Source organism: Sinocyclocheilus rhinocerous, unplaced genomic scaffold, assembly GCF_001515625.1.
Source record: "Sinocyclocheilus rhinocerous isolate Xijiao unplaced genomic scaffold, SAMN03320098_v1.1 scaffold1405, whole genome shotgun sequence".
NCBI classification, from domain to species: Eukaryota; Metazoa; Chordata; class Actinopteri; order Cypriniformes; family Cyprinidae; genus Sinocyclocheilus; species Sinocyclocheilus rhinocerous.
Window position 1 is genome coordinate 885,261 of NW_015645543.1, and position 15,673 is coordinate 900,933.

The following is a 15,673-nucleotide window of genomic DNA, read 5'->3' on the forward strand; positions in this document are numbered from 1 at the left end:
TGTATATATATATATGTGTGTGTGTGTGTGTGTGTGTGTGTGTGTAGATGACCTTTTACAGTATCTAACAATAATTTAAGCTTAATCTAAGGTTAATTTCTGGTAAATGTAATCTTTAGCAAATCACAACATATACTGTACTTTCACTTGTAGCATTCAAAATGACTGATTTTAGTTTTTAGCGACAAAATAGGATAGAATTGCAATATCAACCATTTATCTGTTATCAACCATAAGATGAAAATAATAATCAGTTCTTGGTATCAGCCATAATTTTAATATTGATGCATCCTTAATTTATTTTCTGTGTTTTTTCATGTCATTTCCCAGATCGAACAAAGAAATTTCAACTCCTCCCGTAATTCGACTTGTGTGTTCATGGTGAACCGACCCTATGCTCTGGTGTGTTCGGCCGTGGCCTTCTATGTGCCTCTGGTGCTGATGGTTCTCGCCTATCAGCGAATCTATGTCACCGCTATGGGACACGCTCGGCGAATCGGCTCGCTTCACCGGGCCGGCTCAGCCCCTTCTTCGACTTACCCCAACCACGATCAACATGGCTCCAGTCGCATTAAGACCGAAACCAAGGCGGCCAAGACGCTGGCTGTCATCATGGGCTGCTTCTGTCTGTGCTGGGCGCCCTTCTTTATCACCAACGTGGTGGATCCCTTCATCAATTACAGCGTGCCCTGGCAGATGTGGACCGCTTGGCTCTGGTTGGGTTACATCAACTCGGGCTTGAATCCGTTCCTATATGCTTTTCTGAACCGGGCTTTTCGGAGAGCCTTTCTTATGATCCTGTGCTGTGGAAATGAGCACTATGCCCCACAGGGGGGCTTTAGTCCGAGCAGACGGCACTCAGAGTCTGTCAACGGAACCTCCATTTCTCTCAGGTACGGTTAGTCCCTCTTGAACACACTGAGCTTTCAGAAATGAGTTCTCGGGGAGAAAAGAGATGAAGGATAACCTTATATATGAAAAGTGCATGGAAGAATGTTGGCAAAGTGCTCTTGATGGAGATTTCTGGTTGGACTCACTGCATCATCAAGGTCCTTTTCCTTTTAATTAGTTGTTTGCTAAAGGCCATATATACAGAAGTACACAAATATATACACAAAACATTTACTCAGTTCAAACCTTTGGGGTCGGTAAGGTTTGTAATGTTTTTGAAAGTAGTCTGCTCGCCAAGACTGATCAAAAATAAAGTATAGAAAGAAACAGTAATATTGTGAAATACTATTCAAATTTAAAATAAATTTTCTATTTTAATATATTTCATATTTAATTTATTCCTGTGATTTCAAAGCTGAATTTTCAGCAGCCATTGCTCCAGTTTTCAGTGTCACATGATCCTTCAGAAATCATTCTAATATGCTGATTTGGTGCTCAAGAAACATTTCTTATTATTATCAATGTTGAAAATAGTTGTGGTGCTTAATCATTTTGTGCAAACTGCTACATTTTTAAGTTTCTTTAATGAATAGAAAGTAACAGCATTTATTTGAAATTAAAGTCCTTTGTTACATTATAAATGTATTAATCACGTTTGACTAATTTAATAGGCCTATATCCTTGCAGAAAAAAAGGTATTAATTTCTTTAAAAAAAATTACTGACTCCAAACCTTTGAACGATAGTATATTTATCATTTTTGATTTTGATGTTAAATGTTTTTAATGAATATTTCTGAAATTAGTTAAGTTCTTAATTTCTATATCAGGGATCTTCAACAGGGCATCAATTGCTAAACTGTAAACTTTTTTTACTAATATTTAATTTTCCATACTTTCTGAGAAAAAAGGTAATGTGCGGTAAACAAAAATACAACTAAAGCTGAAGTTATGAGCTAAAATTCCATTAAATGTTTCCCTGTCCCTCTCACAAAATGCAATGTGCCAATATAGCTAATCAATAATGATTATTTTAATGGTTTTTCAATGTAAGTGTCATAGTGTAAAACTTAAAATGCTACCCTCAGTTATGTACATTATGTAACAAGGGGTCCCTGCTCCTTCTCTCTATCCTTGGCCTGAAAAATGCTAAAAATGTTAGAAATGATAATGTCACTGTAATCTTAGACTATCTTAGACATTATCATAAAAATGATCTTTATAAAACCCATTTAGAAACATGCTAATACCATACAGGCTTTTACAAGACACTTAAAAATGACATAATCGGCTGGAACATGCTCTGTAACTTTGAAAGTGAAAAGCTGTTTAGCCGCAAGAGCTGGTAGAATATTCAGCATCAAGTCTTTCCACGATTCCAGTTGTTTTTCTCCTCATAGTTTCAGACGGTTTTAAGTGGGCTGTGCTATTACAAAGGCAATTAGCCCCACACTGGTTTTGCATAAGTATAGATGACATCACTTTTTGCGGCTCTTGAACAAAACAAAAGCACATGGTTGTGACCATGCAATGCTCATCGCTCTGAAATTTTATGATCTGCGTAAAACAACAGAGGCATTTTAAATACACCACTATTTATTTTCCCGTCTTTTATTTGTGCATTTCTATTATTTGTGTGTGTTTTCCACCCCAGGCGAATGAATTACTTCATTGATGTTTTGACCTTTCTGGTTTTTATAACTAAGGCCAGTACTCTGAATGTCTACGCTCCGTGGTTTGCCGTCTCGTTCTAGCAAAATACTTGTCGTTTTATGCACCAATATAATGGGTGTATCCTTATGATTTGCTTTGTTACAATGATGTTTTGGGGAATTATTCCCCATTTTATTACTGTAAAGTGGCTCTTGAGTAGTCTCCTTTTTTAGATTTTAGTGTGCTGCAAAGCTCTTGGCCAGTCATGTGACATCTTATTTCAAGTCTTTTAAGTCTTATTTTGCTGTATATTAAACTAGCTAACTATTTTTTTGACATTATTTGTAATAATAATAATATTTGTAATAGTTTTTCCTACATTTGATGGCAGAACTGTATTAGCTGAGCCACTGACACAGCTTACTTCAAAGCATCTGACACATTTACCCCACATCTACCATTTTGGGGAAAATAATTAATTGTAATCATACATAACAATTAATCTTAATTCGTAATTTCAGTGGCAGGCATTGTCTGGTCAACCAAATGGTATTTTCTTGATCAGGTCAACCACATTATTTAGAATTAAAATCATAAAAATACTGCAAACCATAAAAATCTACCAAACATAGACATCACATGATGCTGGACAAATGGTTTTGTGATAAACCATTTTTTAGTTTTCAGGGGGGTGTTTTACGGTGGACCAGCAGTGCACAATAAATGAAATCTCCACAACACAACGAAATTAGCACAACACAATGGACACAAGCCGCAAGACAACAGAAACAAGTCACAACCCAACAAAATTAGCACAACACAACGATTTCTTTGTGTTGTGGAAATTTCGTTGTGTTGTGCACTACTGTGCCACCAAAGTGTTTGGTTAGTAACTGACAATTTTTTGTGGATATGAGTAAAATATAATATTTTCTTATTGGAAAGAAAATAAAATTCAAACAATCTATTTCTAAACTAAGGTATTTCGATAAATTAAATACATTTAAAGGTATAGTTCACCTTCAGTTGCTGGTCCCCATTGACTTTCATAGTATGGAAAAAAACACTATGCAAGTCAATGGGGACCAGCAACTGAAGGTGAACTATCCCTTTAATATACATAATATTGGCTAACATTTTTTATTCATTATTTTGCCCTCGAGACTCGTCAATTCAAAAAGCATGAAAGGACATAAAGGCATTTTCAATCAAACTAAAAAAGCAGGGTGCACAAAATAAATGCGAGATTATGTTATGTATTCTCTTAATGGATAAAATATGATATTTCTAAAGAAAATTGTTCGAAAAAATATAATTATCATCAGTGGACATGAAATGTACCCTAAATTGCAGAATGAATAACCCATAATATATACAGTACAAACATACACAGTTTTCTAGATTTAGAGGTGACTACTAACTATTACATTTTAAGATTAATAAAATAAACGCCACTAAAGAGGAGGTTTGATTCTAATCTAGTTTAACTTTCATAGGCTTGATTTAATCTTTGTTTTCCCAAGGCAGTCTATGTCAAAAATGATCTCAGAGGGCGTTTCTGAAGGACGATTTACCCGCCTCTGCAATTTATTCCCCTGTTGATATTATTGTATCCAAATTACCGTATTGGCCCGAATATAAGACGACCCTGATTATAAGACACACATTCAGCTCACTTAATTGCTTTAACGTCTCCGCTTATTCCAGTGTTTTGTTTTAAAGCAGCTTTCAAATGCTATAAATATAAGGATTTAGAGTTACACTTAGTCCCTTTTGTTAGGGGCTGCTGCAGAATCTGTCCTTGTGCAACACGAGCGAATACACTGCGAGAAGTGATTTTTTTTGTCTGAAAGCTACAGCCTTGATCCCCGCATGAAGTATTTTAGCGCCGCATTTTTCCCACTTTGTTTGTTATCAGACTGATGATTGGTGATGCAGAAAAGGTGTCAGAAGACACAGCTCTCTCTGCTTCTGTTTCCATAGAGACTTCTCTAATGGCCAGCATCCAGCAAACCTTAATCGTCAATCACAGCCTTTCACATTTTCCATATTCTACACATTCCGGAGGTATGTCTGGAATGTGACGTTCTCCCTACCAAGGAACATTTGGGCGACTTAGCCATGTGGTTTAAGTCTGCTCTCTGCTCATGCGGAGGGCTTTGAGTTGAGCTTTCTGAATCCGTTCAGTGGCAGCCGGACTCACGTTTCGCTCGGTGTGACTGAAAAAGCGTCACGTTTGTGAGGGGAACTTTGGACCTTTGGCTCAATCAGAACCAGGCACCACAAAACACTGCTGTTTCCCAAGAATTATTAATGCAGGACTGTGTCCAAAACCTATTCAGAATGATATGTACATGTTAGCAAGCTTGAAGGTAAACGTCTCAGCGTTCAGGTTCAGCCAAGGTCAAATCAAATCCTCCACACAGCCGTGAAACCCAAAGCCAAGAAATAAAACCAAAACATATGAGAGAATGTTTTATTGTTGCTCTTCAATCTAATAAGGAGCATGGTTGAGGAATGAGAACATCCTGATAGCGTTCTCTCGCTGATAACTTCTTGAATAGAAGCTGAGATGAAGGTGGTCACATGTTTTATGGCTCTATCTTAGATTAAGGACATTGTTGTTATTGCTGTCTATAATGTCCCGTTAGAGAGAGAAATTCAATTTGATGGCACTGTGCGATGCGGCGGCCTTGCACTCTGACATGACTTTTATTCAGACCGGTCTCAACACATTTTTAAAAAAGCGTCCAACCTGTGATTGAACGCTAACTCTGCCTTGTGATGAATTTGATACTGCAGTAAAGGCCTTAAATATTGATTCTGATGTTTTAGGGTGTCAGCTATAATAACTGTGTAGCTTTAGTTTCTGCCAATAAGATCGCAGACACTTAGAGTGGGTTAACAGGAGCAATGGGTTAATGTCTCCGATTTTACAATGTACTTTACAAGCTTTCCCTCCTTCCCGAAGCAGTTATTAGCTCAGATTGATCTTCGAAGTGGCACTATTTTAGCAACCCACTATACAAATAGTGCCTATAGAGGGCATAACTATCAAATAAATAGTTATTATTATTAATGATCTTGCGATCATAAACTATTTGATTAGATATAGCATATTATAAAAGGTGCTGGAATGTTGCTGTAATCTTCGTTTGACTTTCAGCATTGAGCTTCTGTCTAAATTGTTAAAGAAATAGTTCATCCAAACATTCCATCATCTGTGTTATTAGTGTTAACTACAGAACTAAAACTGTTAAAAATAGTTTTCTGGTCATTTAAATAAAGCTGAAATAAAATATAAATATTGGATGAAAAGCTTAAAAATGAGAAATGTTGTTTTGGCAACCGACTGAAATAAGTTTAAGTTTCAAGTTAAAGTACTAAAACTACTAGAACTGATTATATCTGAATATACGCAAGTGTAAATGAGATTTGAGAGCTGAGATGAAGGATTATTATTGAATAACAGCTTGAATTTTGGTCTGTTCCTCACACAAAACTATTGTATGGCTTAAGAAGACTTGGAATAGATTGCCTAAATCATATGGTACTTTTGTCATTTTTGGAGTTTGAAAACCCTTGGTCACATTCACTTGGAAATTCACACATTCATCTATGGAAAAGAGCAGTATGAACATTGTGCTAAACATATGGAAGCCTGTTTCCGCCACTGAATAAAAAAATAAAAAAAAGGTAATTGTGACTTTTTATCTCACAATTCTGACTTTTTTTCTCGCAATTCTGAATTTTTTCTCAGAATTGTGTGATATAAACTCGCAATTGCGAGTTATAAGGTCCAATTTTGAGGGGGGAAAAAGACTGATATGTTCTCAGAATTGCAAGTTTATATCTCACAATTCTGATTTAATAACTCGCAATTCTAAAAAAAAAGTTCACAAATTCGAGATATAAACATCTCGCAATTCTGAGAATTCTCAGAATTGCGAGATGTTTATATTTCGAAATTGTGACATTTTTTATATCTTTTTTTCTATATAATTTATATCTCGCAATTGTGAGTTTATATCTCAGAATTCTGAGAAAAAAGTCAGAATTGTGAGATAAAAAGTCACAATTACCTTTTTTATTTTTTATTCAGTGGTGGAAACGGGCTTCCATATAAACATCTACTTTTGTGTTCAGTGGGAAAAAAAAAGTCACAGAGGTTTGAAATAACTTGAAAGTGAATAAATTACAGAATGTTCAATTTTCGGGTCTATCCATTTAATACTGTACATTTAAATATCACCAGTCTTAAAGTCCATTTATTAATTTAATAATTTCTTTGATAGCTATTAAAGAAGCTCAAATCAAAAAAGAATTAGATAATCACTGGTGTCTAGGCAGTAACCTGAACACATTTGATCTCTACCGTTTCTCTTGTGAAGTCTAAATGAGCATTTGAAAGGTATCCACTTATAACCCGCTGCTAAAGATGATGTTTCCATGTTTGGTCAAAACTGCACCAGTTTCACTCTCAGCTGCACCAAATCCTTGTGTTTCAGGTTAATGTCAGGTCAGGCTATGAGCTGGTCATCAGACTAATGGATAGGGTCTTGCATGCGTATCTATTTTAAATCATTTCCCCTGTGGTTTAACAGGGAGTCACATTGATTAGTGTGCTCCCTATCTGAGATCACTTTTTTTCCCCCAAGACATTTCACAATCCTTGTTAGTTTTTTGGGGGGCTTATTTTGTAATTGTGAGCATGAAAAATGTTGTTTATTTTTTTAAAGTGCTTTAAAATTCTGATTAAATGATCAGAAGTTGTGATCTTTAAATGCTGAAAATATCTCTCCAGTCAGCATGAAAAACAGTTCTGACATTGTTTTGTATTTCTTGTTTTAATGCCAAAGACAGATTGTTCAGGCGTCCAGAGGGTTTGTTCCACTGGTGTCCGTGTGAACATATGGATCCAGTGTAAAGGCAGTGCCAAATTTGTTGGGAATGATTATTTAAACATAAGAGTGCAACAGATATTTGGCCAGGTGGAATTTCAGTATATGGCCTCTTTTTAATTTTCACCGACAGTATTGAAAATGTTTTGTTTTGTATGATTTCTTTTCTCATGCAGAATGTGCACAAGATGCAAGTGAGGAATCCGTATCCTCTTGTGGTTTGATTTTTTACACATGTTTGGGATGTTTTTTAGTGATCATACTACTTCGATGTGGTTATGTTTGATTTGGATATCAAAATGAAGGTTTGTTTGGTTAGATATATCTGCACACATTCTCTGGACCATTCTTATTTTTGACCACCCGTACTGTCTGTTTTATCTTTAGCAAAGTTCACAGTAAGCACAGTGCGGTTTGCTGTGAAAGTAAACTTGCGTGCTCAGTTTCAAGTCACACTTTTATTATTATTGTATACCAAAACGGAAATTGGTCATGAATAAAAAAAAATCTAAATAATCTCTTCATGAAGAAGTGCAGAGGAAAGAACAGTGGATAATGTTAAATGTGTACTTTATATGTCAGGCACAGTTACAGATGACTGAGATAGACTAATTACTGCACTCAGACTTAATTACTTTAAGAGCAGAAGGTTGAGTGATGTTAAAGGATGTTCCTCTTCTCTGGCACTAATTGGTCTGTGCAGTTACTTGTTGGATTTTATTTGCCCATTCGATTCTGTTTCCAATCAATATCTACGAATAATAGAGGACGGTGTTTCTCTGTTAATGTACAGTCAGTCAGTCATTATCGCAAAATAAACCCTGACAGGGTAATTAGGACGCAGAAGAAGAGTGAAAGATAAAATATTCATTCGAGTTAACCAGAGAATCGCTTAGCTTCAGCTAAGACAAGAAAAATAGTCCATTACAATGTACCAAATAATCGGACTAGCAAAAAGATTAACGCTGCAGCACAATTGCTGTAATAATACTGAGATCATCTGAGGTCATTTTCTCTACAGCCAGTGTTGCCAGATTGGAAATGTCCAAGTATCGCACCAGAAGCTCAAAATTATCGTATTTGGAAGAAAATTATCGTACACGAGTAAAAACGTACAGAATACAGTCATTTATCTACTAGACTAGACCAACAACTTTTTGACACAACCTTCAAATTACCACAATAAATAAATAACTATGCTAGGGCCCTATGAAATACGTTTTATTTTTCCCAAATTCCATTAATTTTTTTAAATTCCAAATTTACATTTTTTTGGATTCTGTTTTTTTTTTTTTTTCATTTAAATTTTTCTTTTTAAATGGTTAAATTAAATTTTATTAATCAAAAGCACGTCTAATTAAATAATGAAACGTATACAATTCAACATCAAATCTATTAAAAAGTTTAACAAAAATTAATGAGAAGGCAGATGCTAAAATCACCGTGAGCATATGTGTGTAGTACACAAAACCGCGTGACATTCATTCAGACCATAGACTATGATTCAGACAGACACAGAACATGCAGGATTTATATTTAAATAGCCTTTTTGCGGCTTAATATTTACAGATACTAGTCCATATCACGATTTAAGTCTAATGACCTTCCTTTGAATAATTCATCCAAACTTTGACAAATTCTGTGACATTCCGCGTTATACAGTAAATTCTGTTGACTGGATTCCACAATTCCATCCGTGTTTTCCGCATCGCGGAAATCATAGGGCCATAGGCGTACCTTGTGGGAAGGTCCAAACTCCACCTCTGAGTCGCTGTCATCAGAATCCTGCGTGTTGCCAGATGTTGAGGGTCCTGAGGTGTGCACCAACCCATTTAGAGCTTCGGTAATGAGCCGATTTCATGGCTTTGTTTTGATGAGGTTGACTTTGGAAAAAACACGTTCTGAAATTTCGAAATTATCGTACATTATGGGATTTTTTTCATTATTGATCGTACATCGTACAGAGATCAAAATTATCGTACAAATACGATCATTATCGTACGTCTGGCAACACTGTCTACAGCTGAGAAAAATGACGCTAGATGGCAGCATGTACGTTGGTATAAATCAAGAGCACGAGTACATGAAAGTAGGCCTAGCAGTGATTTTAGGAGTTAGAAGTTAGGGTGTAGTAACATTTGCAAAATTTTGTAGGCAAAAAACGGTCCATTGTCAACAGTGTACAGATATTTGAAGCACTGCTCATTGACCAGTGAACATGAGCGAAATCTGTGTGGCTAACTTTTTCGCCTATGCAAAACTCCCATTCTTGCGAATTCCCATTGGAATGACTGGATATATCGCTGAGCAATATTAAATGTGGCCACACCCCAAAAGTACCGTTGTACGACGATTCAGTCATCTCAAGAGGAATCTTCTCGATCAGATATTTGAGGGACGTGAACCCTGCGCGAATTTTCCTCCATCAGATTCGCAAGTTTCGCCACATTGACCAATATAAAGCTGCTTAGTTTGGAATTGATCATGGTGCTTAATGTATCACTACAATATTGACAGTAAACAGTGGACCATCTTTGCCTGAAAAACTTCGTAGAAGTTTCGCAAATGTGATTGTGCTTTTACCTGAAAGAGCAGATAGGCCTATGGAATCAGAAATAAATATTCCAGCAAGCCGCTTAAATACAAGTATATTTTCCTTCATTTATCTTTTATCTTCTCTTTTTTTCCCCCTCATCTTTCGTATGTGTTCTTCTCTGGGGATGTTGAAAGATTTTTTGATAGCTTCTAGCTAAGGATGAGTACAGAGATCAGTCAAAGAAAAAAGCTTTGAGACAGAAAGGCTGCTCTTTTTTACAAAGTTTTCAAAGCTCAAAGCCTGCCTGGCCTGTTGTAGGAATCTGTTTTGGCATATGGGGAGAATTATTGGACATTAGGAGTATAATGTAGCTCATAAAGGGGGGAGCTCATCTGAACTGGATTACTGATTTTATCAATCTCAGTCTTATTATAGAACAGTTCATGAGAACGGCATGAAAAAGGTTTCAAGGCATGCCTGTCGACCCAAAGGGTTCCTCTTTTCTTTTGGGAGATTAATAATAGTTAAGAGTTGATTGCAGAGTGCTAACTGCAATATTATTTAAAGATAATTTTTTTATTAGAACGTCCTAAAATTTGAACATCTGGTCAGCAATACAATTTAAAGGGATAGTTCATCCAAAAATGACATTTCTTTACCCTCAAGTTGTTCCAAACCTGTATGAATTTCTTTCGAAGAATGCTGTTAACCAGTTGCAGGTAGCCATTGACTACCATAGTATGGAAAAAGTAACATTTTAACACAATTCCAACATTCTTCAAATCTTAAAGGGGTCATATGATGCTGCTAAAAAGAACATTATTTTGTGTATTTGGTGTAATGAAATGTGTTTATGCGGTTTAAAGTAAAAAAAACACATTATTTTCCACATACTGTACATTATTGTTTCTCTTCTATGCCCCGCAACTTTACAGTCTTTATGCACCAAGAGCTTGTAACACTCCAAAGAGAAAGGAAAAAATGAAATCGCATCATATGACCCCTTTAAATCTTTTGTGTTCAACAGAAGAAATTTCGTACAGTTTTGGAACAACATGAGGGTGAGTAAATTTTCATTTTTGGGTGATCTGTTAAAAAAGTCACTGTATGTCTTAAGAACTTCCCACAATGTTAGAGACCTTAGGAAAGTTCATATTTGAATACATTATCCACCCCATTATGTACATAATGTACAACTGACAACAATCCTGCTGCATACAGTTGCAAGGCATTCTAGGCATGCTAACAAGGTTTTAATTTTTGACAGTTGATTTGATAAGAATAATTTAATCAGATTTCACTCTGACATTCAAGGTTAATCTCATTTTATTCTGGGCAGCAGAAGCACATTTACTTCTTATAAATCAACATTCATTTACAAAGCAAATGTATCAGTGAAGAATAACATTTCCATTCTACCCAAATTAATTTGCTTATTGCGTTGTAGAACTTTGTACCAAGCCATGTGATCGTGAAATTATGTGTATTTTTAGGTACGTATATTATATAGCAGTCTCACATTATTCAGACTGTTACAGTATTATATACAATTCTCACAATTTACGTAGTTATGTATGTTCTGGGTTTATGTCTAGCATTTCTGACATTTTTCTCCGAATTATGAGGGAAAAAAGTCCGAATTGTGAGTTGTATGGACCATATTGGTGCTCGACTTAGGTCTTTTCATAGAAAAATATTTTATAGTGAACACATATGTTAAATTATTCAAATTATTAATTTGTCCTGCTGTTTACAATGGAAAAAATAGCATTGAAACAACATGAGGGTGAGAAAATAATGACAGAATTTTAATTTTGTGCTGAACTATCCCTTTAACAAAATTTGTTTTTTTAAGTAAAGTAAAAAACATTTACTTGTGCAGTACACTGAGAGGTCAAGTCTTGCGTCAAATTTTAAGAAGGAAAGCCAGTCGGAGAGATGAGAAAGTGATGAGGAACTTAGTGAGTTTGTGGCTTGTGTGACAGTCAGGCTGAGAATTCCTCAATCTTACCCTGCCGACCCTCAGCCAAGATTCGCTCGAGTGCAACTCACATGAGTCAATCACTCTACAGCACTGTTTCTCAACCCTGGTCCTGGGCGCCCCCCAGCACTGCACATTTTGTGTGTCTCCCTAATCAAACACACCCGATTAAACTCATTAGCTCATTAAAATAAACTCCAGGACCTGAAATGGGTGTGTCAGATAAGGGAGACATACAAAATGTGCAGTGTTGGGGGGCGCCCAGGACCAGGGTTGAGAAACACTGCTCTACAGTATACTCCCCCAGCATACTTGAACCTAAAACACATTCTTTCAGCTGTTTCGCTCCACCAAACAGCTGTTGTTGTGCTGTATCATGGTTAAATGAACAACATGCTGAGGACAGAACCCTGTGGAACACTATTCATGCAAGACAAACGGGATGTGACACTCATGCTGTCCGTGCTGAAGAGTTTTGTAGTGCTCAGCTTAAATGCGTGATAATGTGTGACTGGGTAGATGTGCAAAAAGTGTGAAGTTTCATCTTAAGAAGATCTGCAGTGAGCTCAGGTTCACCAAAACCTGCTGTAGTGCTGAGATAACGCAGATCAAGTGCTAGTTTTCAAGTAGAGTTTCTGCCCCACATTCTGCTCCTCCATGATGATGGTTTCTTTTTTAACATTAAGCACCAGCTACAGTCTTTCAACCAGAGATGTAGGAACAATATGAAAAGTGGAAGGGACACATAATAAACCTTGCCAGCTTGGCTCATTAATATAAGACGATGTAACATTTGCCCAGTTGCAAACAGTGCCAGAAATGACCTTTTTCGCTTTTAGCTGAAGTCTGAGTACTAAAAGCAATTTTTAAAGTCCATGTGAATGCACTTACTGCTGTTTCTAGTTTTGATGTCTTCATGGGCTTTATAAATCAGATATTAATATGGAATATAGTCAAGTTTTCCCAGGTCTGCGTGCGCAACAAGTTGGCGGGCAATATGCTAATGTTTCATGTTGACATCAACATGAAACGGCTTGGGATTTGTTTTAAAAACGACTCGTTTAAATGATTCAGAGTCGACTCTTTCTTTTGAGAGACAATAACTTTATACACGGTGCAGTTTCAGATTTAAAACTTTGCGGGATGTTTTCATTCATTTAGAGCTGTGTTACACACTGCATGAAAGGTAATTTTCAAAAATCCATAATAGGGGCACTTTAAAGTCAAGAATTTAGAAAGGTCAGTTTAATCTATGACAATGAACTTGTCCATTCAAACTGAGTTGCTTTACAATTTTTTTTTTAAAGAAATTAATACTTTTATTCAGCAAGGACACATTAAATTGATTAAAAGTGACAGGAAATATATTTCTTTTATATGTTACAAAAGATTTCTATTTCAAATGTCTATTTCAGTTTTTATTACGTTTTATTCATCAAAGAATCCTGAAAATGTATGTTTACACAAAAAATATTAGGCAGCACAACTATTTTCAACATTGATAATAATAAGAAATGTTTCTTGAGCACCAAATGAAAATATTTGAATGATTTCTGAAGGATCATGTGACACTGAAAATTCAGCTTTGCCATTACAGGAGTAAATTACATTTAAAATATATAAAAATAGAAAACGATTATTTAAATTGTAATAACAGATCACAGTTTTACTGTTTTACTGTATTTTATTCAAATAAATAAGAAACTTAAAAAAAACATTTTAAAAAACTGTTAAGCAGTATGTGTTCTGTATAAGCAAAACATAAAAAATACACCTTATTAGGAGTTTTCGGATGAAAACTACATTTATTATAATTCATAATTATTCACAGATGTCATATAAATGGCAACTGTAACACAGAACTGAGCATTGTGAACATTTTCTTTTTGACTCTTAATGGATTAATGGATGTGCACCATAATTGTGCAAAAACTCTTCAACATGGTTTAATTAGATGTTAATGGATGTCTAAATTTGGTCAGAGGAATGCATTTGATTGACGTACATGGTTTGCTTGAAGTTTTTTATGAAACCATAAAGAGAGATCCTTTGAAACCATACTTTCTCTAAAGCTAAAACAAATCTAAGAACAACTAAAAAGTGTACTGACGGATTGAACCCATAAAGGATTCCTGTGTATCTTAGCTGAAGAATAACTTTTGATGTTTCTAAGACATAACAGGGATATTTAGAAATTGCATATCCAAAGTCAGTCCATAAAGGCTCTATATGTTCAAAGAATCTGTTGCTCTGATGTTAGATGTGTCTGGTCTATTATCTTTTTCCTGTTCACATCTGCTTTCATTCACTGTCCATTGACATTAACAGTATACATTCCTTTTCTTAGAAAACCTACAGCAATAAAAAAGAAGGAAATTTGCATTGAGCTGCATTTGCTTCTTTTCCAAGAAAGCGTCTTTGCTTCTTTCCAACCAAGCAGAATATAACAGTATGTTTTCTGTTTCTTTGTCTTCAGATTGTCATTTCTTCAAAACCGAAAGTACAGCGTCAATTCCAACCGATTTCTGTCATGCGAGCTGGAATCTCAGGAGTCTGTTGGTGCATCATAGCCAAGAGTTCAATGCCTACAAACGCAGCCTGAGGAGAACATACAGACAACAGCCTACATAAGGAAATATGTGTCAAATCAAGACACTTCATTGCAGTTTCCTTTTGATGCGAAACAACAAATCACAAAGATAGTTTATAGGCCTATTTCGCAGAACTTCTACATTATGTAAGAATGATGTTAGCATGCAGGCATTTTATCAGACAGCCTAAAATTATGAATGCAGCCAGATAAAATGTCCAGGAATGTTCAAGGAGATGGGGAAGGTTTGGAAAAGCACAACAGAGGAAAAGAAGGCAAAGAAAATACACTTCAAAAGAATTAGTTCAATTAAAAATGAAAATTGCTGAATATTTATTCACCCTCAGGTCTTCCAAGAAGACCATCACTTGCTCACAAATGGATCCTGTGCAGTGAATGGGTGCCGTAAAAAAGTGTCAAACTGCTGATAATTGTGAAGTGTAAAGTGGTCCGAACCACTGTCCTGCAGAGTTAATCTCCAACCCTAATTAAACACACCTGAAGCAGCTAATCAGGGTCTTCAGGGATTACTAGAATCTTCCAGGCATGTTTTTTTGGAGCTGGTTCTGCAGGACACTGGCCCTCCAGGACCGGAGTTTGATACGTGTTTAAGCTGGAAGCAACGGTTTGAAGTTAAAAACATTTTAAAGATGGATTTGTTTCTTACAAACATGCAGCTTTTCAAGATGTTAATCGATGGACTGGGGTCGTGTGGATTACTTATGGATTATTGTGTTTTTATCAGCTGTTTGGACTCTGACGGCACCCATTCACTGCAGATTGGTGAGCAAGTGATGTAATGCTAAATTTCTCAAAATTTGTTCGGAAGAAACAAAAACTCATATTCAGCATGTAGCCTGAGGGTGAGTAAATATTCAGCAAATTTTAACGTCTGGGCAAACTATTTATTCAAAGAGATCTTTCTTCGTCCCCTTGAACATTTTTCAAGCTGTATGGGGATGTCAACTTACTGCTTCTCATTTGTGTAGTTGTTATCATCTTTCAAGTTAGGAGGAACATTTCTGCTTCAGCTGTAAAGGCTAACAATGATAAATCTATACAGCTTAGCAGACAGGTGCAAACGGCTTGTCATTTAAGCATGCGGTTATTCTTGCATCCATTG

General features: G+C 35.9%; 1 protein-coding gene across 1 annotated transcript in view; it reads left to right on the plus strand.

The window, feature by feature from the left end:
• Nucleotides 1-14,911, plus strand: part of LOC107706496 (5-hydroxytryptamine receptor 4-like) — a 24,362-nt gene extending 9,451 nt beyond the window's left edge. Inside the window, exons 6-7 of the mRNA XM_016510223.1 lie at nt 331-893; nt 14,437-14,911. Of these exons, the coding sequence (XP_016365709.1) occupies nt 331-893; nt 14,437-14,530 (657 nt within the window). The 3' untranslated portion in view covers nt 14,531-14,911. The remainder of the gene's footprint in view (nt 1-330; nt 894-14,436) is intronic.
• The last annotated feature ends 762 nt before the right edge of the window (nt 14,912-15,673 follow it).